Source organism: Nicrophorus vespilloides, unplaced genomic scaffold (genome assembly GCF_001412225.1).
Source record: "Nicrophorus vespilloides isolate i.1.1-1 unplaced genomic scaffold, Nicve_v1.0, whole genome shotgun sequence".
NCBI classification, from domain to species: Eukaryota; Metazoa; Arthropoda; class Insecta; order Coleoptera; family Silphidae; genus Nicrophorus; species Nicrophorus vespilloides.
In genome coordinates, this window is record NW_017097242.1 from 124,044 (window position 1) to 149,939 (window position 25,896).

Sequence of the window (25,896 nt, forward strand, 5' to 3'; positions counted from 1 at the left end):
TTTATGGATAATTTAATTCCCTTTGAATTATGAATTGTTACCATTTTCTCAAATAATTTATTTCAGAATAATTTTTATTTTTTTAATTTAATTATGGTATTGACAGCATAGATCATTTATCATTTTACAATAATATATAGTAAAATGATAAATACATAAGTAAATATGTATGAAAATAAATAATTTAAATAATTGAATTGATGCGCATACAAACAAACAAAAAAGAAATATGGTTTTTTCATAAATTTGCTGGAAACATTTCATTAAATTTTATCGAAATTTGCAGATACTTTCCATTTTTTGGCTAATTCAGTAGCTTTACAAAATCTTCTTCAGTGAATGAATCTGCTTCTTCGTAATCACTGTCAAATTTTTAATAGGAAACTTATAGAATTCTTCGATTATTGTAAAAATCTATGCTTATAGAGATTAAAAACACATTTTCTTATTAATTTAATTGACATATTTTTATCTAATTTATTCTATTTATCTTTTAAAAACAAGAAAAAGCTTCACATATTTGATTGCATAATTATGCTAATTTTAATAGAAAATAAATGAACTTAGCACTTTTATTTTCTAATAACAAATTAAATCAGATATTATAAATTAATTTTCTAATTGCAATTACAGAAAAAAAACTTCCAATATTTCTATATTCAGTTAACACTTAAACTTTTATTGTTTGAAGAAATAAGAAAAAAAATATATATATAATTTATTGGATTAGATTAACGAAGTCTATATATTTGACTTTAAAAATTAAATTTCAAGAAAATTAATTAATAAAATGTTAAGTGGAAATGTAAAGTATCATAATAAGTAGATGCTTTTAGTCATTGAAGAAATAACGAGCAAAAAATCACATATTTGATTTGATTGATTAGATGTTTATGTCATCTATCCTTTTTGGCTTTCAAAACTCAATGGGAGGAAAATAATGCAAAAAAAAGATGAGGAGTTGAAAAAAAGAAGAGAATACATTTCTACGAATATTATTAAACTAAAATACGAAAATTGTTTACGATCAGCAGCATCTGAGAGATGGCAATATTTCTTCTTTTACATAACCACGATGTCTGCGTGTGCGAATGTGTCTGTATATATATTTAAGTTATCTACTTTTTTTCTCTTTTTCTGGTATTAATGTTTGTTTCGTCCTGAAGGACGCCTGTTATATCCTCGAGAGGGACGAATGATGACGGCGACTGAAGTCTTTCTCGTTTCTACCCTCTCTCCCTCTCCCATGGGATCCGCAAGGGCTGCGAATGGTCCGTGTGTAAGTGTATAGCTGTGCCGTACACATCTGTGTGAGAGAGTGTGTGCGTGAGGAGAGGAGAGAAAGGAAGGAAGGCAGGCAGAGGCAGTCGTCAGCGGCCCCCGCTTGAGAAGCCGCGACGTATACAAGTAGAAGCCGCCAATGGGAGGAGGAGTGAACCGCTTCGTCACATCTACTCCCCAGCTACTCACTTCTGCTGCCTCCAGTTGAAAGCACGACTACGCGCTATACACTTCTCTCCTTGAGCTGCAAATGTTTGTTGTTGTCAAACTTATCGTTGTCGTCTGTAGTTAACAACAATTAGTAAACAATAATTATTGATAAGTTAATCAATTCTGGAACAGTGATTAATAATTGTGCGTGTCTATTTTTTTTTTTTGTTTATAACTAAATACATTTTTTTTTGGTGAGTTTTTTTTTTGGTAAAAAAAACAAGAATTTTTTGATTTTTTTTTTGGAATAAGAGGGAAAATATAAGGGAAACATAGTTTGCGTGTTGAGAGTGTTTGGGGCGGGGGACATAGGAAAGAATCGGCGCCACCCAAGCCGTCATCCATCATGGTCGGTGACGTTCGGCCGTTTGATTCGTCGAGCCGGAGTCACGTGGTCTGTTAATTGGGTTGCCGTGGGCGGTGCCACACACCAACAGTAAACACGATCCCACCGAGAGCGAAGGAAGGAAGGTGGCTGTGGTGGGGGAGCGACGAAAAAGAAAGGGAAGCTTTACGAATAGGACCCTAGTGCGCCCACGAATCCCCCTCGTAGCGGCCCTCTCTCTCACGCATCTCTCGATCGACGTGGAGCCTCTTCTCCTGCGGGCGAAGATCCCAAAAAATTAATGATCATGAGCTCGTTTTTGATGAACCCTGTCTCTGGGGTCGCCCTGCCGTCCAGCTACCAGCAGCCGCAGCACCTCTCCGCCGGCGTCGTCGACCCGAAGTTTCCACCCAGCGAGGAGTACAGCCAGAGCAACTACATCCAAACCACCGGCGACTTCTTCGGATCGCACCACCTGAACCAACCCCAACATCATCTGCAGTATGGATATCATCACAACCATCACCAGACTGCGACGCCGTCGTACGCCCCGTCCTCAGTGCCCATCGCCAACGGCGGCTACGGTTATGGTAACTACTACCATCCGCAGATCCACCATACGGCTCCCATCCATCAAATCCGGCCGCCGATGCCGCCGATACATCCTGACGCGAACCATCAGCAGCAGCAACAACAGCAACCACCTCCGACCTCCGCGAACAGTATCTTGCAGAACCTAGCAGAAATCGCGCCCGCCGTTACCCAATCTAGTGATGTGAACTCGAGTGTGTGTAGTCCGGGATCCGGGCAGGACTCAAAGGGTTCACCCTCGGGTGGTCAGCGCACCCTGCAAGAGCTCGGTCTGCGATTAGAGGACAATGGATCCGATGAGCAGGAGGATTTGGATTACGACGGGGAAGGGTCGCCCTTAATGGACGAGGACGACGACGAGGAGGAAGGTGACAGGGTCATTTATCCTTGGATGAAGAAGATACACGTCGCAGGAGCAGGTAAGAATCGATAGAACTTTTGAGAGTGATTTCAATGCCAAAACGTAAAGAGATACAAATATCTCTCGCACTTGAGAGATAAATCGACGACCATTTGTTACGTCTTCAGCCTATTTTAATACTCACTAAACTCAGATTCACAACAATAGGGGCGGTTTTGTACACGCATTGTCCGTTTATAAACACACGCTTCGCTGTGTTTCTCTGGTTTGTTGTCCTCGGTGAGAGTTACAAATTGCTGGGCCATTTGCTAAATAAAAGGATAATAAATTGGTGGCACTCAACTACAAGGACCCGTGCAACCTCACCACCGCCATCAACTATGACTTATTACCAAACACAGAATTTTTCTTGTTCGTGTGTGGCCCACCTCGACCTTGCACAAAATAAATCATTAAACACCTTAATGAGACACACTGCATCAAAATAACCAAACAAGAAAGAAATAATAGAATTGACGATCCTTATCGACACAAACTTTTACCTAAACTATAATTATTCATTTAAGTCACGCTCACATTTCTTTCTTGTTTTTTTTTTTCGAATTACTCAATGCATAAATAATAGCAACGGAAAAAATAAATTAGCATTCATTCATACACAATTTAGAGCTCTAGAAAAGTTTAACAAATAAATTACATATAATTTATATACACTTGAAAAGTCTAAATTATCCTTGGAGATTCAAATTAGATAAAAGTCTGTTATTGATTATTAAATTAATGTTTATTAATTAGCAATACATTGTGATATTCTTTTATTTATTTCAGAGTTCAATAAAAAAAATAAAAATAAAGATATACATAATATTTACCACAAATTTAAACAATTAATAAATTTGAATTCTACTAGTAATCATTATATTCAAATCGACTATCAATATCAATCATAAAAGTAATATTTAGTGAAATTTAGTTTATGTTTTTTATTTAAAATTAACTTCAAACTTCTTTTTCTAAACGCGCAATAATTTAGCATGATTTTATAATTTTATTAATTAATGAATAAACTCAAAATATTTACAATAATATTGATTATTACAACTACTTCTATAATATTATCTTATATAAAATTCAGTATAAAATACATACGAACAATAATTCGATTTGTCCTGATTCAGTACATTCAACGTCAAAATAAATACAAAATGCAATCATTTATACAGTTGAGTCTCTTTTTGCATGGTTTATTCTTATGTTATGATTATAAAGTCCTCGATTAGTCCGGTTTCAAACAGTTCCGGATATTAGCGTAATAGATTACACGCACTATGCGAAGTATTTCTTATTATGTAATATAAATTCTAGTTGATGTAAATATCATTCATTCAGTTTTTTGTACGGTTTATTCTTATGTTATGATTATTTTCTTTTTCTTTTCCTCTCCACACTTCACTTGGCTTGCGCGTCTTGTACAATTTCGCCAGCATGTTATGATTATAAAGTCCTCGATTAGTCCGTTTTCAAACAGTTCGTTGACTATGTAATATAAATTCTAGTTGATGTGAATATGTCATGATTATAAAGTCCTCGATTAGTCCAGTTTCACACAGTTCGGGATATTGGCGGAATCGATTACACTCACTTTTCGAAGTATTTCTTATTATGTAATATAAATTATAGTTCATGTAAATATCCTTCAGACAGTTAAGTCTTTTTTTTGTACGGTTTATTCTTATGTTATGATTATAAAGTCCTCGATTAATCCGGTTTCAAACAGTTCGGGTTATTGGCGGAATCGATTACATGCACTATTCGCGGTATTGCTTATTATGTAATATAAATTCTAGTTGATGTGAATATTCTTTATACAGTTAAGCCTTTTTTTTACGGTTTATTCTTATGTTATGATTATAAAGTCCTCGATTAGTCCTTTTTCATATAGTTCGGGATATTGGCGTAATCGATTACACGTACTGCGTGAGGTATGCTTATTATTTAATATAAATTCTAGTTGATGTAAATATTTCAAAAATATGATTTATTAAATTATATTATAGACTGTTAATTATATAAAGAAAACATCAATTTCATGAATTTATGTTTCCTTTATATAAAGAAATGAACATTTGTATAGATTTACTCTTTAACTTTAATAAATAGAAAAACTATACTATATATTAATAATGTTAATTAAAATTTATTATATATTATGAAAGAGAAATAAACAAGAAATTAGTTATGAAATAATCTGATAAACTAGATTATTTGACCGAGCCTTAATGTCTATAAATATTTCATTACAAATAAACAAACGGAAAACAATAATGTTGTTAAATGTAAATAGTGAATTGAAAATATAAGAATTAAACTACAAGTTTTTCAATTAATAAAGTTGTTCAAGAATTGGAATATTCATGCTGTACAAGTTGCAAAACGCGGAAAGTGCATTTACAGTATTTATGTTTAGTCACTACAATAATAGGCTACATTATTTTTGTGGAATGATTGTAGAGAAAAGTCCGAAATTGAGAATTGCGAAACTCGCCGACATAATTGAATCTGGAAAAGTACTATCGTTTCCACAACGATTATTCTGCACTTTTCGACAGAAATATATAATAAATACAAGTCATCTTATAGATTTTGTACAGTCGGTTATAAATGTTATATTTACTACTTTTTTTTTCTTATAATCAAATATAAAACACTTTTCATTTTCAAAAAATAATCAATGTAATTTTCATAATTCATTCATTAATTAAAAATTATAAAAGGAATTATTTAACAAATCTATTCAAACTTTAAATAATTATAATGTTTGTTGCATTATAATTTTTGTTTCTTTTGACTAAGTAAAACTGTTTTTTTTTTTGGTAATATTTCATATGCAACAAAGTTTATTCATGGTTTCTATCAAATTTATTCATTAGCGATAAGTTATTTCATGAATGTGATAAAGACGTGCTTTCTCTTCAAAATAACTATAATATATTTTTATATATTTTGTACAATATAATTCAATCACCAATCCAAGAATGATCAGAAGCATACATTGCTTAACTATAAAAATATTTTAATTTGACTTCTGAATGATAAGTATGTAAATGGAGTTTCGAGAATCCCAATAACAAAAAAATAATAATTGAGAATTTTAATATTTTCGAGGTGACAGACATACATAAAAAAAAGAGAAGCGGAATTCCTTCTTCTTATTTCGTCCGCGGCTCCTGAATGGCATTAACATAAATTTGGTTTCGATTGATTTTCATGAATACGAAATTATATGTTAAAACCCATCGAAGAAGCGCTCCTATTTTATTTGTCTTCATTAAAACAGTTGACAGTGATCGTTGGTAAACAATCAAGACGCATATAATATTTCATTAATTCATCGTATCGATTAGAAAATATTCAAGAAAACATTCTCATCCATCTTAATCGTATATAAATTAACTACCGAAATATTAATAGTTATTTATTAGTAATAATATAAAACGTGTAGTAGAAACACACGGTGGTATTTCATGTGGTTTAAATTTACATTTCATAGTTAAGCAATCAATGTTAAAAATACTACTTGGATATATAATCAATATACAATTTAAGTGCTAAACACAAAGAAAAATATATAAACTAAACGTCCAAATTATCTTTTAATTAATAACGAAAAATACATTAATTATTTGGTAAAATATTTATTTTTTTACTCACAAAAGTCAATAAAATTATATACAAAAATAATGTTAAGGTATTGATTTGTATACTAGTTATTAACATATGTGTTAATTACAAATTTGGAATTTGATAAATAACAAAAATATAGAAGAAATTAAAAAATACTTACATTACGAATTATGTAGATGTAAAGGTAAATTCATATTTTTTCATAATTAGTAAATATTCGATAAATTTACTAAATAAATATAAAAAAATAGTTATAGAATATATAATAGAATATTGTTGTTTTTTTTGTTTATGATGTAGAATTAATTAATTGAATTACGTTAAATGGATTGTTCGAAAAGTGCTTCAATGAATTATCTCGTGAAACTAAATCAATAGTCGAAAACGCGTAGTCAAATTAAGATCAATTGAGATATACACAAATAGTGTCTAGTCATCATCCGGAGAGCAAGAATTTCAATTAATCGTTTACTTCTCTTATTGACACCGTTTTACTGTGAAATGGGACAATCGAAAGTGGAAAGAACGAATTCTCATTCAACAATTCTATTGATTCCTTTGATTAAATCTACGTATTATAATTAAGAAGAAAAAAAACTATAGCTATAGTAATCTATTGTTATTAAGTAATCAATGGATTTTGATTTTTTTAAAGACTTATTGCAATTATGAATTTGTCTTACATAATTATTTCTATTTTTAAATCGCAAAATTTGCAACATTTTTTTTTACAAATGTAAGAAGATATATAAAATATTATAATTATTTACAAACTAACTAACATTATGTATAACAAGTAATGAATTAAGGTATCTATACAAAATTTTAAAATTCAAACTTAATAATTACTATTGAAAATTACTTGAAATATTAAGTAAATATCAAGTAACTTGGGAAATTGAAACTTAACAATTACTTGAAGTATGAAAAGTATTTATATAGTCTAATTACATAAGTTGCAAATATAAATTATTGACAAGTAACTTGAGAAGTTTTATGCAATGCATAGAATTAATAAACATTTAAACTTAACTAGTTTATTTATATTGTCAAGTTACATAACTTGTAAATGCATATACTTTACAAGTAATTTGGGAAAACAATTACTTGAAGTATAAAAAGTACTTCGAATATCTAGTGTTTATATAGACGAATTAGATAAGTTGCCAATATGAATCATTGTAAAGTATCTTAAGAAGTTTATGCAATGCGTAGAATGAATAAATATTAGAACTTAACTAGAGTATTTATGTAGTCGACTTACATAAGTTGTAAATACATATACTTGACAAGTAACTTGGGAAGTTATCTTTATAGTGACGAAATTGAAATTTAACAAATACTTGAAGTATGAAAAGTACTTCAAATATCGAGTAATTATATAAACGAATTACATAAATTGCAAATATAAATTATTGACAAGTAACTTGGGAAGTTTTATGCAATGCATAGAATTAATAAACATTTAAACTTAATTAGATTATTTAGATTGTAACTTTACCAAGTAACTTTGGAAGTAATGCGTAGAATTTCAAAATTTAAACTTAATTTTTTTAGTAATATTGTACATCTCTTGCATTTATAAAATCGTATTACATAAGTTATAAATGAATACTTGATAAGTATCTAGCGCATAATTATGAAATTAAAACTTAAAAATTATTTGAAGTGTGAAAAGTACTTCAAATATCGAGTGTTTATAAGTTCCAAATAGATATACTTGAGAAGTAACTTGGAAAGTTATACGCAATGCATATAACTGAGAAATTGAAACTTAACAATTATTTGGACTGTGAAAATTGCTCAAATATTTATATAATAGAATTACATAAGTTGTAAATGAAAATACTTGACAAATAACTTCTCAAGTTTTGCGTAAATCATAGAATCTTTAAAATTATTAATTAATTAATTTTATTGCTAAATATCATTTGTTTGTACCTTGAATAAATAAAAAGATGAGCATAAACAATACATAATTAAAATTAAATTAGAAAGTTTAACTTTTAATTGCCTATTCAAACTATTACATACATTTTTTTGTAATTCTGTAATTTCAACACACACAAAAATAAAATTTACAACAAAAAAAAAACACTTGGAGACAATAATCAAAGTCAACATATGAATTGCAAGTATTGCACTCAGTTCTGATTACTCATTGCATTACCACAGTTTTCAATTAAGTATTTATGTCGTGATAATTATGTTACGCAACTAAAATGTTTGTCGTTTTTTACAAATTAGATAAAGAAAGCAAATTTTATTTTACTAGTTTTTTTTGTTGTAAATTACAACATTTTATTTAGTATTTAACAATGGTTTAAATAAACGTGATTAGAATGAAATAATTTTTATATAAATTGACTGCCTAAAAATGCAATAAATAAATAATTTTTGAGATACAATTTCAAAAAAATTAACTGAAAAATTTTAAAATAAAATCAATACTATCAAACTAAAATTATGACTCAGTAGGTTTCTTTTAAATAAAATAAATTAACTAATAGAAGAATAATATTTGAATAAAGATTGTTTTTATTATTTCATCAAAATTTGTACAAATTTTGTGTTAATTTGAAACTTAATTTTCTCTATATAATAACTATTCAATCTAAACTTTAATTAATTGAAATAATTCATAACAAATGCTAAAAATAATCCATTTTTTTCATGTATATAATAATGAGACACAAATAAGTAATTTTTACATTTTATTTAGCAGACAACCAAGAAAAATGAAACAGACCATAATTTTATATAATATTTTATGAAATCGTTGTTTCTTGTTTGTGTACGTATTTATTTATGTTTTGCGGCAATTAACTGGTGAGTTTCAAACACGCTTATTCCATGCAACGTCGAGCATGTTGGTTTGGATATGTGTCCGAACCGAGAATCGCAATTATTACTTTCAATTTATTATTACGAACGACCGCGTGACATGATTTTAAACAAGAATAATTCATAATTACAACGTGCACGACCATGGAACAATAAATAATATTCGGAGAACAAATACCGCTTTAAACGGCCGTTTCACAACGACGACGATGAAAAAAGGAAAAGTGAATTTAATGAGAGAAGTATTGCAAGAATGTTATTTTGACTTACTGATAATATTTATACAGCTACCACTCACTTTATATATGTCCTTTTAAAGTACGTTCGTTAATATGTACATGATTATTTACGAACTAGCGTACAAATAATATTCGGAAAACAAATGCCGCTTTTAGTGGTGATTGAAAAAGAAAAGAGATTTTAAAAGTATTGCAAGGATGATACTTTTAGTTGTTTTTACAAGAAGTGTTTACTTTCTATACTTTTATGTAACGTACGTTCGTTATTACGTTTAAAGTAACAAAGTAACTTTTACACTTAAATAAATTTCATCTTTAAACGGCCATTGTATATCGACGATTATAAAGAAAATTGAATATGTATTATTACAGTTATTGTTGTGTTATACAACTAGCGTTGACTTACATGATTTTTATACTAATGTACAAATTTTATATAATATATATATTATGTACTTATAATATTCAGAAAAGAAACAGTCGCTAACAGTCGTTACACAGCGATGAAGAAAATAGTGGAAAGAGAATTTAAAGAGTTAATTCGAAAGTATTGCAATACTATAATTTTCAATACTAGTGGAAGTTTCCTTTTAACGTACGTTTGTTAATGCATACTCGATATTTTATAAAGAATCGTACATATATTCGTACGATAAATGTTACGTACACATAATATTCGACAAAAAAAAACATCAAAAAGTAATATGGATGAAAAAGAAATATTTTAAAAGTATTATACTTGATTAAGATATTAATATTTATATAGTTAAGGCTGTCTCTATAACGTACGTTCGTTAATACGTACATATACGTACAATAGTATTCCGAAACCTCATAAGTTTAATACGTTGACGAAAAAGAAAAATATGCGTTTACTTTATGTACACTTCATGTATATCTTTTTACAGCACATTCAATAATACTAACATAGTCATTTATATCCAGATAACCGTACTAACGTACAGCGATTCTTCTAAAAGTTGTGTTTCGATCAGTCCGGCTTCACTATAGAAAATTTTGAAACAAACTAAATTTTAAAGAATTTCTACATTATATTCTATTTTGTATATATATTTATGCTGTTTATTTTTATGAGGTTTTAAAGTCCTCGATTAGTCCGGATAGTGGCGGAACAAATTACCATATTACCGTAGTTTATATTATGTATTTGATAATGTTCAAATTGAATAAGAATATGTGTTTTACTAAAAATATGTTATAGAAGTTAGTAATTATAACGGTCTGATTGAAATAAAATTGTAATATGTATATGCATTTATCCGACGGCAAGTAGTAGGTTTGTATGATCGCTGAGTTTGTTCTTGTATTTACGGAATAAAATATTTATATACTTTGTATGTTAACTTCCCATATACATTCATGAACATTTCCTGTAAAAGAAATGAAGAATTTATATATTTTTTCTAATATTTCTTGAGATTTTATTTGAATTCTCAAAAGTCAAAAACTTTTGATGAACTAAATGTTCAAAATTTTATAAATATTTTTATACATTATTTATAAATTTTTGTTATAAAAGTGTTTAGTATTATTACTGTTTTCATTACTTGCAATAAAAACATATATTTGGTTTTTATAACTCTTGGAATATTCGAATAATGTTATATAAGTTTGAATACTTATCGGAAGAATCCGTTATGTTTATCTTAAGAACAGTAATCTAGCTATTACATGTAGACAATATTTTGATTGTATTAAATTCTCATACAATTATAAATCTTCTCAAGTTTAAATATTTTATACTATAATCATTTGTTTTAAGAAACTTTTTTTTCCATTTAAATATAAACCAAAAATATTATTAATAATATTTCATTAGATATTATCAAAAACATAAGAAAAAAATGCAAAGAAAACAATAATTAAAGTTCCCACTTTACAAAATTCAATAGGAATATTTATTATTCTCTTTTTACGAATTTTCGGTTTACGAATTACAGTTTAATCATTATTAAATAGTTGAAATAAGCCTTATATTTTATTAACTTCATGAAAGTTTAACAATGATTCATGGATTAACAAAATTTTCAAATAAAATAAAGAAAAAAGAAATAAAATTGGACTTAAACAGAAAAACTCCGGTCAATATTCTTTTGATCCAAGTATTTCTAATAAAAATGTTTAAATAACAAATTGTATGCAATTTGTATGAAAATAAATATAGAAAATAACAATGTTTCCTATTACACATAAATAATTAGAACTTTATTGAGTATTAAAAAAATGCTTGAATAAAACTAGAATTATAGTCATTATATATAACTAATAGAATAAACAAAAGAAATGATATATGTTTGTTGATTAAATATTAGATTTATATGTAATTATATATAAGAATCTAGAATGACATAATTGAGTTTGAACTCATAAGAACTAGATTTGCATGTAGTTAGCAACATAAATTGGATAAACTTTATATAGGTAATTACCGGAGATTAGTTAGCCAATTATAGTTTAAGGCCGCGTTTTTGCAACTGGTATTTACATATTAGTATAATTATTATTATTAGTTGCAAGACTTTTATATATATAAGGATAAAATAAAACGAGTAAACATTTTTAGTGTTGAATAAAAATAAAATAAAACGTGATTGAAGGCTATGGGTTTCTCTTTTCAAGACCGTCAATAGTTTATACAAATAGTATTTCTAAAGTCTATGAATGAACGTAAAAAGAAATCTATATAAAAAGAAACAACTCAATTTGGTAAACAAATATTGAATAAATTCAATGCGCATAAAGTAGTGAACATGTATATACCGTAATACCCTCAAATAGTGCGGCTTCAATCAGTGCGGTTTTATTATAGTGCGATTTGAAAACAAAATAAATTTTAATGGAAATTCTAAATAATTGTTACACACTTGTTTTTATAGTTCATTTATAATTATTTTTCTATACACTGAAGTCTTTTTATTTTTATGTAGTTTTAAAGTCCTCATTTAGTGCATTTTCAAAGAGTACAGTATATTGACGCAATAGATTATCCGCAGTAATACCTCAAATAGTGCGGCTTTAATCAATGCGGATTCATTATAGTACGGTTTGAAAACAAACTAAATTTTAATGGAGATTCTAAATAATTGTTACACAAAAATATTTTTTTATAAATAATTTATAAGTTTTTTACTATATAGTCAATCCTACATATTTTTAAACAGTTAATACCTCAAATAGTGCGGTTTCAATCAATGCGGATTCATTATAGTACGGTTTAAATTAAAAATAATATCAATTATTTATTATTATTACAATTATTTATTATTACTTCTTTTTTTTTACAAGGTTTTAAAGTCTTCGAAAAGTGCGGTTTCAAAGAGTGCGGTATATTGACGGAAATTGCTTTAAAATAATATATTTAGGGCAATAAACAGGTTGCAATTATATGTTATTAAAATCTTTAAGTCATTGAAAATAAGTCACAAATAAATAAATATTTCATAATACTATTGAGAATGATAAATCTGAATATGTTTTGTATCGTCTTTCGTTATTTCTAATATATTTCATTGAAACATCCTGAAAAATGTTTTTGTCGAGTATTAAATGAAAAATTAGTAAAATTTCTTGTAAATTGCATCAGATATTATTGGAATATTTTCAAAAACTATTTATAGTTTGTGTAAAATCTACAATAAAGGAATAATTAGAAGAATTGGTTGAACATTGATTGATAATACGGGTATTTTACTTATATAATCTATTATAAATTGAATTACGTAAGAGTGCTTTGTTTAACGTTCGATTATTAAGAGTTATCCGTAGCTTAATTACTCGTTGTTATGGGATTCTGTCGAAGCTGTTTCTTTTGATCTTACCAAAAGGTAATTTATTGTGCAACCCGGGAACACCTCAACTGACGTGGGTTTCGTAAAAGGAATGTCCGACTTTGCGTTTTATAATTATTAATATATAGATAGAAAGAGACGATTATTATTACTATATAGATAGACCATTTTTTCTTTTCGGTAGGCGTTTTCTAATTAAGAAAAGGGAAAATCGCGCGGATAGATTGGATTTCGTCGTGGGGCAAAATGGCGCCGCCGGCTCCGAAACCTCATTGTTTCTATACTCAGTAGGGTTTTATTATTTTTTTCCTCTCCCTTCGTTTCTTGCTGCCCCATTCGGGGTTGGAGATCGGTCAGAAAGGGAGAGAGAGACAAGAAGAAAGAGAGAGAACCCATATTAATTTGGAGCTTGTACCTCGACTTCGTTCCTCTATTTCGTGCTCATTTTTTTTTGTTTTGGTTTGTTTCGGTTCTGCTTCTCTTTATTTTTTTTGGTGGTTCTTAGGGGCTCCGACGATGGTGACCTTGCGGCTTTTTCGGTCCCAGACTGTCGGTGCAATTGTTGTTTATGTCTATAATATGCAAGATCATCGTCGGGACAATGAGGAACGCCGCTAACGGGCGTTCGGAGTCCTTTGAGATCGAAGACCGACGCGGACTTCTTTCAATGTTTATTTACCAAACCCAAATTGTTTACCGCTCGTCGCGATTGTCCGTAATGAACAAATCAAGGGGCATTCAATTAGACCGGAGGCTTCGAAAGCCGCAAAAGCTTCAACAATTATATGAAACTTATTGTTGGATGTTCCTTTTCACTCTCTCTATATGATCATAAAGTACATCACAAGATTAACAGGTTTTTCAATACATCTTCATAACCAACTAATTCATAGTTAAACAAAGTGGATAAGTTGTACTGGTGATCATAATACATCACAAGTGTAAAAGGTTTTCAATACATTTTCATAACCATCCAACTTATAATTTAGTTAAGAAAACGTGTGTAGTGGATATAAGTTGAATTGGCAATCTTAGTCTAACAGGTTTTCAATACATCTTAATATAAAGTATAGTTAAGCAACGTCTGTACTGAACATATGATCAATTTGTGATTATAGTTTATCACAAGTCTAAAAGAATTGCAATACATTTTCAACCAATTTATTATACAGTGAAGCTACGTGAGTAGTGGATAAAAGTTAAATTGGTGATCATAGTACATCACGAGTCGAACAAGTTTTCAATACATCTTCATAGTCAACCAATTTATACTACAGTTAAAAAACGTGCGTAGTGAATATAAGTCTAAAAGTTTTCAATACATGTTCATAGACAACCAACTTAAACTATAGTTCAACAACATGCGTAATGGATATAAGTTGAATTGGTGATCATAGTACATCATGACAATATGTTTTCAATACATCTTCAATGCTAAACAAACTATGGTATAGTTAAGGAACGTGCGTATAATTTGGTGATTGGTAAATATAGCAGATCTCGATCAATCAACATATTTTCTATACATCTTTAAATCCAACTAATTTATAGTAGATTTAAGAAACATACGTAGCAGATATAAGTTGAATTGGTGATCATAGTATATTATGACACTAACAGGTTTTCAATACATCTTCAGTGCTAAACAAACTATAGTATAGTTAAGCAACGTGCGTATAATTTGGTGATTGGTAATTATAGTAAATTGCGATCAATCAACAGATTTTCAATACATCTTCACAGCCAACTAATTTATGGTAGATTTAAGAAACGTACGTATATAAGTTGAATTGGTGATCATAGTACATCATGAGACTAACTGGTTTTCAATTTATCTTAAGAACTAACCAAACTATAGTATAGTTAAGCAACGTGCGCATAAGTTGGTGATTAATAATCATAGAACATCACGAGTCTATCGAGTTTTCAATACAACTTCATAACCAATCCAAAGATAGTATAGTTAAGCAACGTGCTTACTGGATATAAATTGAATTGATATTCAGAACCATTTTGTAAAGTTTGAAAAATGCACAAAATACACAATTTTAATTATTTAATTATAGACACAAATCACTGAATAATAAGCAACTAATATTCAAATTTGTGTTATTTTCTATAAATATTACATAATTTTATATAAAATTAAGAAGTATCAAAATCTTGGAATTGAAATTTGGGTATATTCATTAAAAATCAATACAAGCATTTTTTTCATTAATTATTATATCAAGTATAGTAAACAGGATTGTTTCTAGCTAAATATAAATTTTCAAATAAATCCTAACTTTAAAAGCAGACAAATATATTAAGTAATATATTTGATTGAAAACAGTTAATTTATTAATTAAAAATGCAAATTACGTTTATTGCACGTACAAAAAGTTTTTACCCAAACATTTTTTCAATCCTGGGATTGTTAGTAAAATCTCGGGATTTCCCGGGAATTCCTATATTTTATTTAATATCAAACATTTTAGAAATAGACTTCATAACAGGATATTTACATTATTACCTAATTATATTGAATAATGCTTTACAACTTTTCATACTATCAATAATTAATTCTCAAATCTTTGATAATAAAAAAAAAAAACAGTGAAATTTATATATTTTTTCCATTTGTTTACTTGGTTATCAAAAAAATATATATTTTTAATGGCAAATGTCCAATGTAGTTTTTATCAAATAAAAATATGTTTTCCAATAATTATGCAGATACTAATTATAAAAAAAAACTAATCATTAAATTAAAAAATATCTTTTTCGTTTCATTTATTTTTCGTAATTACGTATTGTAATTATGATATGATAATTACAATGAGTTTTAGTTTTTGTTATTTTTCAACTAAACAAAAAGAAATTAAAAAAAATTGAACACAATACAAATTTCTTATACATAATTTATGAAGTTTACATTGTGTGCGATTTATTTTTATGTGATTAAAGTTTTACGATTAGTCCAGTTTCAAACGCATTTTGGCGATATAGAATACCCGGACTATGTGAGATATTGCTGTAGTTTTATAAATAATGAGAATTATTGCTTAAGTCAAGAAATGTTTGAAGCAAATTTATAGAAAATACTATACTAAATATTTATTATTGCTAATAAAATTGATTATGTGCATAATTTGAGGAATAATACAAATTTGTTGGTTTCATACATAAAAATAAACAATTATAACTAAATCAATAATTTTATGTTCGTTTTTTTGTTATAGCAAATGGATCGTTTACACCAGGAATGGAACCGAAGAGACAGAGGACGGCGTACACGAGACACCAAATCCTGGAGCTGGAAAAAGAGTTCCACTACAACAGGTATCTGACGAGGCGGAGGCGCATCGAGATCGCCCATACCTTAGTTCTGAGCGAGAGACAGATCAAGATCTGGTTCCAAAACAGGAGGATGAAATGGAAGAAGGACAACAAGCTACCGAACACGAAGAACGTGAGGAGGAAAACGAACCCGGCCGGAGTGGCGGCGAAAGGGGGCGGCAAGGCCAGGGGTGGCGGCAAATCGCAGCAGACGTCCGGCGGAACACCACCCAACAACAACGACAAGAGGAAGAACAACAATCAGGGCAGAGGAGACATGGACGGTCTCGGCGAGAATATGCTGGACATGTCCCTTTCCGGCCACCAGATTCCATCGACGATCGGGGGACATTCCCATGCGCACCCCATGTCCAACACCAATCTCCACCATCCAGGAATGCTGCACGCCGACTCGGGGATGCACATAAGCTCACTCGCCCAATCCCTGACACCCCTGTCTTCATCCCCTGGCTGTGCGACCCAACAGAACCCCCCCATAAAATCGGACTACGGACTCACCGCCCTATAAAAAACAACCAACAACCCTCCTTCAAAACAAACAACAAGAAAAACTAGTGACCAAAAAAAAAACAACACCACCAGTGAAAGCTCAAAAAGTGCTTATGAAAAAAGACAGAAACAGTATAGTTCCCCCAGAATCCGCCGACAATACAAAAGTGAAAATATTTACACGAATAAAAAGACACTCCTTATTACTTGTTTCTTACATACATATATAATTTCTCTTTAGTCAGCATTATCCAAATATTGTAAGTCTCGAAAATTATTATTTTTTTTAACCATTATTATTACATTTTCTTTAAATAATTACTCCTTAGTGTAAATACAAGAAATTTAAACATTTTAGACAACAAATTTGTGCCATTTGTTTTAATTTAATTTAACTTAATTAACTTAATCATTGTTTTTATTTTAATTATTATTATTATTTGTTCCCCCGCCCTTAATAATCGTTACCAATTTATGCTAGGCAACAGCAGATGATAAGAGGAGATGTTGAAGAAGAAGAAAAAATGAAATTCTTATATAATTTGGATCGAAAAAAAGTTATAAATAAATAAAATAAAGAACGAGTTACTAAACTAAGCTTAGTATGTCTGTTTTGTGTATATTACGTTTGTTGAATATTGTGCATGTACTTTGTAATGAATAAGCCCAGTGTGATCATTATTATGGAAGATTTGGAAATTAATTCAATAAAAAATTTTAATAAAAAAAAAATACAAAATTTACAAAAAAAAAATAACAAGACCGCAGGAAGAGTTGGGTTCTGTACTTTGAGCCTTATTTGAACTAACCTTTAATTAATTAATTGATTTTTTTTAAATGTTAATTCGATATTTCCAAATTAAATTTACTTAAAGGTAAGATCAAAAAGAAGCTTCAAGTACCGGTCCCAAATATATTATATATATAGACATAAACTAAAAAAAAAAACAAATCTAAACTCGTAGGTTATATAATAATAATTATATAAATAAATCTCTATATATATATATGGACTGTAAATAATTTTTAGTTAATAAACAGAAAATATGTATACTTCTAAAAAAAATTGCGAAACCTCGTTTTTATTTTTTTTTACTCCTTTGATTGACGGAGCCGACATGTAAAATGTCCGCCTTGAAATGTCACAAATAAGCCATGAACTATAATTGCCTTCACTTGCATATCGCATCGTGACTCCGTTACATAAACAATACGAACAAACTATGATAAATAAAAGTTGAAGAATTGTGAGGAAAAGAGAAATATATAAAGGATGAAATGTATACGGATTCGTGATGTTCGTGTGGAGCTCGGACAACGATTGATCAACAAGAACGAAAGAAAGAAATGTGTGCGCGTTTACAATTTACAGTTTACTTTTCCAATTGATACGTATCATTGATGGACGTGAAAATACGAATAGGAAAAAAAGAAACGTCTGTGAATGTGTACGGTAATTATTAAATCGATACGACAAAAATGTGAATGCAATGTCCGTACACCTCTTTGAATGTTTGTTATTTCTTCTCCTTTTTTTAGGTCTCGTGTTTTTTTTTTGAAGTTTCGACATTGATATGTTTATTAATTGGTTGTATTTAAGTTGCTTGCTGGAGTTTTAAATACACATAAGGAAGTAGCTGGATTTTCTGTTGAAATATAAACACAAATCGCGTTCAAAAGTTTATAAAATCTTAGCAAAAAAAATAACTTTTACTTTAATTTTATTTAAATAGAAAAGTTTTATACATTTTTATACAAATAGTATTAATTAATAATATTAATCAAAAAGTTTTTATTTTAACAAAAAAAAAATCGTTGTTATTGAAAATAATCACATTTTTAAATAACTGTCTCATAATAGAACTGGAATATGTGTATAAGTCAAGAAGAATTTGTACTTGCTACAATAAACAAATACTTGAAAAGTAATAATGTTCTTTGCAAGTATTACATAACGAGTAATCATCTTAAGATACGGAGGATTGTTTTTTTTATCGTAGTACTTTTTTTTATAAATCAATTACAGCTTTTTATACGTAATTAATGAATATTGAACGAAATAACAAAATTCTATAAATAAAACTTACGGGGATTTATAATTGGTTCTAAATCTAAAAAACTTCTGCTTCAAATTAATATTTTCTGTTGAAATATATACATAAATCGCGTTGAAAAGTTTATAAAATCTTAGGAAAAAATTGCAATTGTATAATAATCAATAAAATAATTACATTTTTAAAGAACTTATCAATAATTTCATAATAGAAATGGAATGTATAAGTCAAAAACACTTGTACTTGTAACAATGGATAAGTACTAATGTACTTTGCAAGTGTTACATAACGAGTAATCATCTTAAGATATGGAGGAATATATTTGATTTATAATTAAATATTGTCCAAAGACAAAACATATAATACAAACACACAACATATTATATTTAATTTAGATACAAGCATCAACAAATCAATAACTTTGGGAATTACTTAATTCACAATATCTAGATTAACAGAAAAACTTTGGATGTTAGCATTTTAATCTTTAATTACTCGCGCACTGAAATTTCTATGTACTACTCGCGCGGTGTATTTTATACAGACGGAGTGCATAAATGTTTGTATTATGGAAAGAAAGAACTTTTTCATGTTAACTAATGCTTATTTATTAGATTAATAATTATTTGTAATACATTAAAATAATAATTTCTTAATCAGAATTGTCGTCATTGCCCTCTATATAAGGGTGAGTAGAGGTATCAGCATCGTCTACTGTTACACCAACACTCCAGAGCAAGAACTAACATGCATAAAAACAACTTCTTTGTATCGCATTCAACACAATGTTGCACCGGCAATTAGTAAACACTTTGGGCGTAGGTTATGTAAGTGTCAGAGATGAGGGAAAGATAATATAGATATGATATCATTTCTTAGAAAATTGGTGTACTTTTTACACGGGCGCGAGTAGTTAAAGTTACAATCTAATAACTAGATAAAATTGTTGATTTTCTTAATAAATATATAAATAAGGACTGAAAAATTAAGATTTTGTTCAAATTAGGGGTAATAACAATAACAACTGTTATAGATAAAATATTTAATGTACACAATTTAAAGGAATAGTACATTTCTTAGTCATTGAAGAAAATTGATACTTATTGCAATTAAAACAGTGCTAAAAATACAAATAGGAATATGAGTCACCAAGTTATTCTTATACAGCTAACATGAATGCGTTACTATTGATTTTCTGAAATAAATTTGCCGACGGACTTTCAATTTATTTTCTGATGAACAAAGTATCTCTAAATTTTGATTTAATCTTTAACTTTATAACTAAAATTTGTACAAATTGGGACCAATAAAAATTTGAAAATAAATAAATTTATAAAAAAAATAATTCAATATCAAAAATAATAGTGCAACAAAAGATTTATAGAAATGAATAATTTATTATATTATGAAGTTTCAAATTTTGTACAATTTTTGTATAGGAATTGGAACTTTCTTAATAAAATAATAACGAATTGTACTTTATTAACTATTTGAATTTTAGTTACAAATTTCCTAAGTCAATAAGAAAATCAATGTAACTAAATAATAATAGAAATACATACGTTTTTATAAAATCATAATATAATTAAAAATTCAAGATTTTTTTTACAAAAGGATACAGTTCATATTTTATGTGACAAAAAGGTAAGTATATAATTAAAGTATTTATGTACATTTATTATTTATATTTAATTATTTATTTAAAAATTTGTATAGGACTAAAAGGGTTTTATTTAATTTCTAATTTTAGGACTAAAAATTTCCATTAATTCATGAAATATTTCATTCAAATCAATGAAATATTTCAGTATTTATTCATAAATTTCAATGTAGAAATTATGTCTTTTTTTCTATGAAATTTTTGTTGTTGAATTATAAACATACAGATTGAGTTATATCAAGTTATTTTACATTTTTTTCTTATAATTAGTACTAACTAATTTGTTATTATTAACCAATTTCTTCAGTCAACAATAAATATTGTTCTAGTCTTTTTATAAATTTGTTTAACTTATTACATAATGTTTGTCAAAGAACAATAATCCATGTAATTACATTAACATTATACTTCTCTTTGATTATATAATGTTTGTCGAATTACACAAAAATTAGACTTTTTGTTGTTGATATATTACTAATATTTCTTTATGTGACAGAGTTATGTTACAGTAATTTCATTATTCCATCGATTGGGAATGGTGGGCCCACCCAGCTGGACGTTTTCTCCTGTTTATCTGTGCGTTATTCATCGGAACTTGTTATTCTACCAAATCATCGTTGTTATACTTGAGTGACATATTATTAGGTCTCTAATAATCCGGTTCGGTCCTTCCAGGTACCAACATTCTCTACTCCTTTATATATCGTTTTATCAATATATGCTAATTCCACAAATAAAAGAAATACAAACAAAAAAAATGCATGAGCGATAGATCAATTTCAATCCAATTAAATTGTAGTTAATTAAGGATTTCCTGATTATGCGCATATCCCGTAATTCGCTAAACGCAGGAAGCTAAAGGTTTTTAATTAATTAGACGTATAAGCAATCATCAAATAGACATTAATTATCGGTATTTAATATGTAAATATATAGTTAGTTTATATAAATATTATACTTATTAGTGTTACTTTTTTACAAATCAGTTATAATAAAGAGAAAAAATATATTTAAATTGCACAGAAAGAAAAATCAATAATTTTTTTTTATAGATTTTAGTATTTGTTCTATTATTAATATAATTAAATTAAATATTAAAATTATTAATGAAACAACGTTACAGTTGTAAAAAAATATGACCAAAATTGAAATATTAAAACAATACTTTAGCAATTAATAAAATGGACAAACTTATTTTAATTATAAAATGTAAATATTTTTTGTAATTTTATAATTGAATGACAAAAATTAATATGATTTATAAGAAAGGATTAAATAATGAACTTTATAAAAAAAAGTTCCGTTCCAAATTAGTTCCGTTCCAAAGGGTTGTTCGTAAGTCGAATTTGTTCGTAAGTCAGGGGAATTAAAAAAAAAATCAAAATATACCTATCTTACCATACTTTATCATGGTTTATACTTTTATATATGTTAAATTCCGTATTACTGACTGCATACATTTGAAAAAAATAGATTAAAATAAACAAAATACTAACTTACAAATACTTTTCAATGTAGACATAACAATAATTTAATAAAAAAAACGATAAAAGAAACAAATGCAACAAATCAGATAGTACAAGTTCCAGAAATATTATATTTTATTAAAGAAATTATCAATTTTGTTTGAACAGTTCATTTTTTGTCACTTGTATCTCCTTGTAACAAGTTAGAGTTTTTATAAGTAAGTCGGGGAACATCTGTATTGGTAGATATAATTGAAATAATACAAATATTGTAAAGATCTAATAATTTTATTTTACATGTAACTTTTTGCCCGCAATAGTTATATTTATACTAAATTCTATATAATTAAAGAACATAATTTTAAACAAGGATAATGATACAAAAAAGATAGGTTTTTTATTTAATATACATCCAAACAATAAATATAGAAAGCACAAAACAGAAGGACTTTAATCAATAGTCCAAATTCTTACCTATAAAGATGTTGAAATAATTAAGGACAATCAGCATTCATCAAAGATCAACTTTATTTTTTTTTAATATTTGGTTGGTGCATAATTAACAGGAGTTTTTGTAGGCAAATTTTTTTGTTAATAAAAATTGTTGTTTTATTTAATTTAATTTTTTAATAAAAATATTATTTAGAAATGGGAAACAGTTATTAAAGTAGATGGTGATAATGCTCCAGAATAGTCATTTAAAAATGTTATTGTAGTATTTTTATGTTACTTTTTTTCATAATAAATAAAGTTAAAAAAAAAACGCTTGATAATTATACACTAACCCAATATAATTGTATAAAACTACTACTAGAAGTCAATATATAAATATTTTAAATAACAAATTATTTTGTTTACATTTTTATTAGTTGTTGTTATGAGGTTCAGCCAGACGCGTCATGTCTGGTCGCTTTATTTATTTTTTTGTCTTCTACTTGCAATGTAACATAACTGTCCGATTATTTTATATTGAAACTTATTGCAAGTCATGGAGGAAAACACCGTTCTGTTTAGATTTTTATCGAGATTACTAAGTGCTTACATTTATATTTAGTACGTGATCACTTGCGACTAATTCGAACATTTCGACACATAATAACACAATTATTAAATAATTAATTAAAAAAAATATATTTTGTTATAATTTCAGATAAACGTAATAATTATAAAATAATTTATTTTTAAATCACTTTATTGAGAAACTCTTATTTTTATTGTTATATATTCATTTTATGCTACGTTTTTATTAGATTATTATTCATTAATAAACGATTGGTTAGATTTTAAGTTAAGCAATGTTTTTAAGTGATATTAAATGGATGGAGAAATAAATAGTTTATGGAATTGATAAAACTGTCTACATTCTTTTAGAATTTAAAATTAAATTAATAATTATTAAATAATAATTTTACGATTTTTATGATTTTTTGTGATGTTTTCAGTGATATAAGATTGATGGAGAAAGGAAAAAAACTGCTATTAATTTATTGAGTATCGGTTAACGAACATAATCCAGTCAAAGATGAATTGCTTTTAACTGATTGCATATTGTAAGTGCTAGGTCGTAATGTACTTTACTAAACATGTTTTTTTTATGTTTGTTATCCGAATATATGTGTTGTCCGTACATAAAAAAAACTTATTCGAAAGTGTTCGTTCGATTTGTCTACAGTTCAAATTATTTTAAATGCTGTAATTTACTTCTGATCATAGCTTTTAAATTGTTCATTATCCGAATATGTTTGCTTTTGTGAAAGTGTTCGCAATCTGAATTGTTCGTTAACTGAACTGTAAATGGTTTGTCATAATTTACTTCTGATTGTCTTTTATATGTTCGTAATCCGAATATGTTTGATGTCCGTATCTAAAAATCTTATGCAAAAATGTTTATTCTATGTATGTACAGTCCAAATTGTTATAAATTCTGTATTGTGATTTACTTTTGATCATAGCTTTTAAATGTTTGTTATCCGAATAAGTTTCATGTCCGTATATACAAATCTTTTGCTAAAGTGAATATGCGATGAATATGTGAATATGTTTGCAGTCCTAATTGTTCGTTATCCGAATATGTTTGCTTTTGTGAAAGTGTTCGTTTGATTTGTTCGCAATTCGAATTGTTCGTTAACCGAACTGTAAATGGTTTGTCATAATTTACTTCTGACCATGTCTTTTATATATTCGTAATCCGAATATGTTTAATGTCCGCATCTAAAAATCTTATGCAAAAGTGTTCATTCTATTTATTTACAGTCCAAATTGTGTAATTTACTTCTAATCATAGATTTTAAATGTTCATTATCCGAATATGTTTCCTGTCCGTACGCAAAAATCTTTTGCTAAAGTGAATAAGCAATTTGTTTGAAGTCCTAATTTGTTCGCAATTCAAATTGTTCGTTAACCGAACTGTAAATGGTTTGTCATAATTTACTTCTGACCATGTCTTTTATATATTCGTAATCTGAATATGTTTAATGTCCGCATCTAAAAACTTATGCAAAAGTGTTCATTCTATTTACAGTCCAAATTGTGTAATTTACTTCTGATCATAGATTTTAAATGTTCGTTATCCGAATATGTTTCCTGTCCGTACATAAAAATCTTTTGCTAAAGTGTTAGTTTGATTTGTTCTCAATTCGAATTGTTCGTTAACCGAACTGTAAATGGTTTGTCATAATTTACTTCTGACCATATCTTTTATATATTCGTAATCCGAATATGTTTAATGTCCGCATCTAAAAATCTTATGTAAAAGTGTTTATTCTATTTATTTACAGTCCAAATTGTTCTAAATGCTGTGTTGTGATTTACTTCTGATCATAGCAAGTGAATATGCGATTTGTTTGCAGTCCTAATTGTTCGTTATCCGAATATATTTGCTTTTGTGAAAGTGTTCGTTTGATTTGTTCGCAATCCGAATTGTTCGTTAACCGAACTGTAAATGGTTTGTCATAATTTACTTCTGACCATGTATTTTATATGTACGTAATCTGAATATGTTTTATGTCCACATCTAAAAATCTTATGCAAAAGTGTTCATTCTATTTATTTACAGTCCAAATTGTGTAATTTACTTCTGATTATAGCTTTTTAATGTTCGTTTGATTTGTTTGCAATCCGAATTGTTCGCTTAACCGAACTGTAAATGGTTTGTCATAATTTACTTCTGACCATGTCTTTATATGTTCGTAATCCGAATATGTTTAATGTCCGCATCTAAAAATCTTATGCAAAAGTGTTCATTCTATTTATTTACAGTCCAAATTGTGTAATTTACTTCTGATTATAGCTTTTTATGTTTGTAATCCGAATATGTTTCCTGTCCGTACATAATTTTTTTTTGCTAAAGTGAATATGCGATTTGTTTGCAGTTCGTTATCCGAATGTCTTTGCTTTTATGAAAGTGTTAGTTTGATTTGTTCGAAATCAGAATTGTTCGTTAACCGAACTGTAAATGGTTTGTCATAATTTACTTCTGACCATGTCTTTTATATGTTCGTAATCCGAATATGTTTAATGTCCACATCTAAAAATCTTATGC

The 25,896-nt window shown here is 28.0% G+C and overlaps 1 protein-coding gene across 2 annotated transcripts; it reads left to right on the top strand.

Annotated features, from left to right (window-relative positions):
* Nucleotides 1-1,505: 1,505 nt before the first annotated feature.
* On the top strand, nt 1,506-17,462 carry LOC108559492 (homeobox protein Hox-C4). 2 transcript variants are annotated; one of them, XM_017916791.1, is made up of 3 exons: nt 1,506-1,685; nt 1,744-2,826; nt 16,569-17,462. In XM_017916791.1, exons 2-3 carry the CDS (start codon nt 2,118-2,120, stop codon nt 17,192-17,194), a joined length of 1,335 nt encoding a protein of 444 aa, XP_017772280.1. In that variant the 5' UTR covers nt 1,506-1,685; nt 1,744-2,117; the 3' UTR covers nt 17,195-17,462. The 2 variants fall into 2 exon arrangements, with proteins under 2 accessions (XP_017772280.1, XP_017772279.1); XM_017916790.1 differs by lacking the exon at nt 1,506-1,685 and having other exon boundaries at nt 1,712-2,826.
* The last annotated feature ends 8,434 nt before the right edge of the window (nt 17,463-25,896 follow it).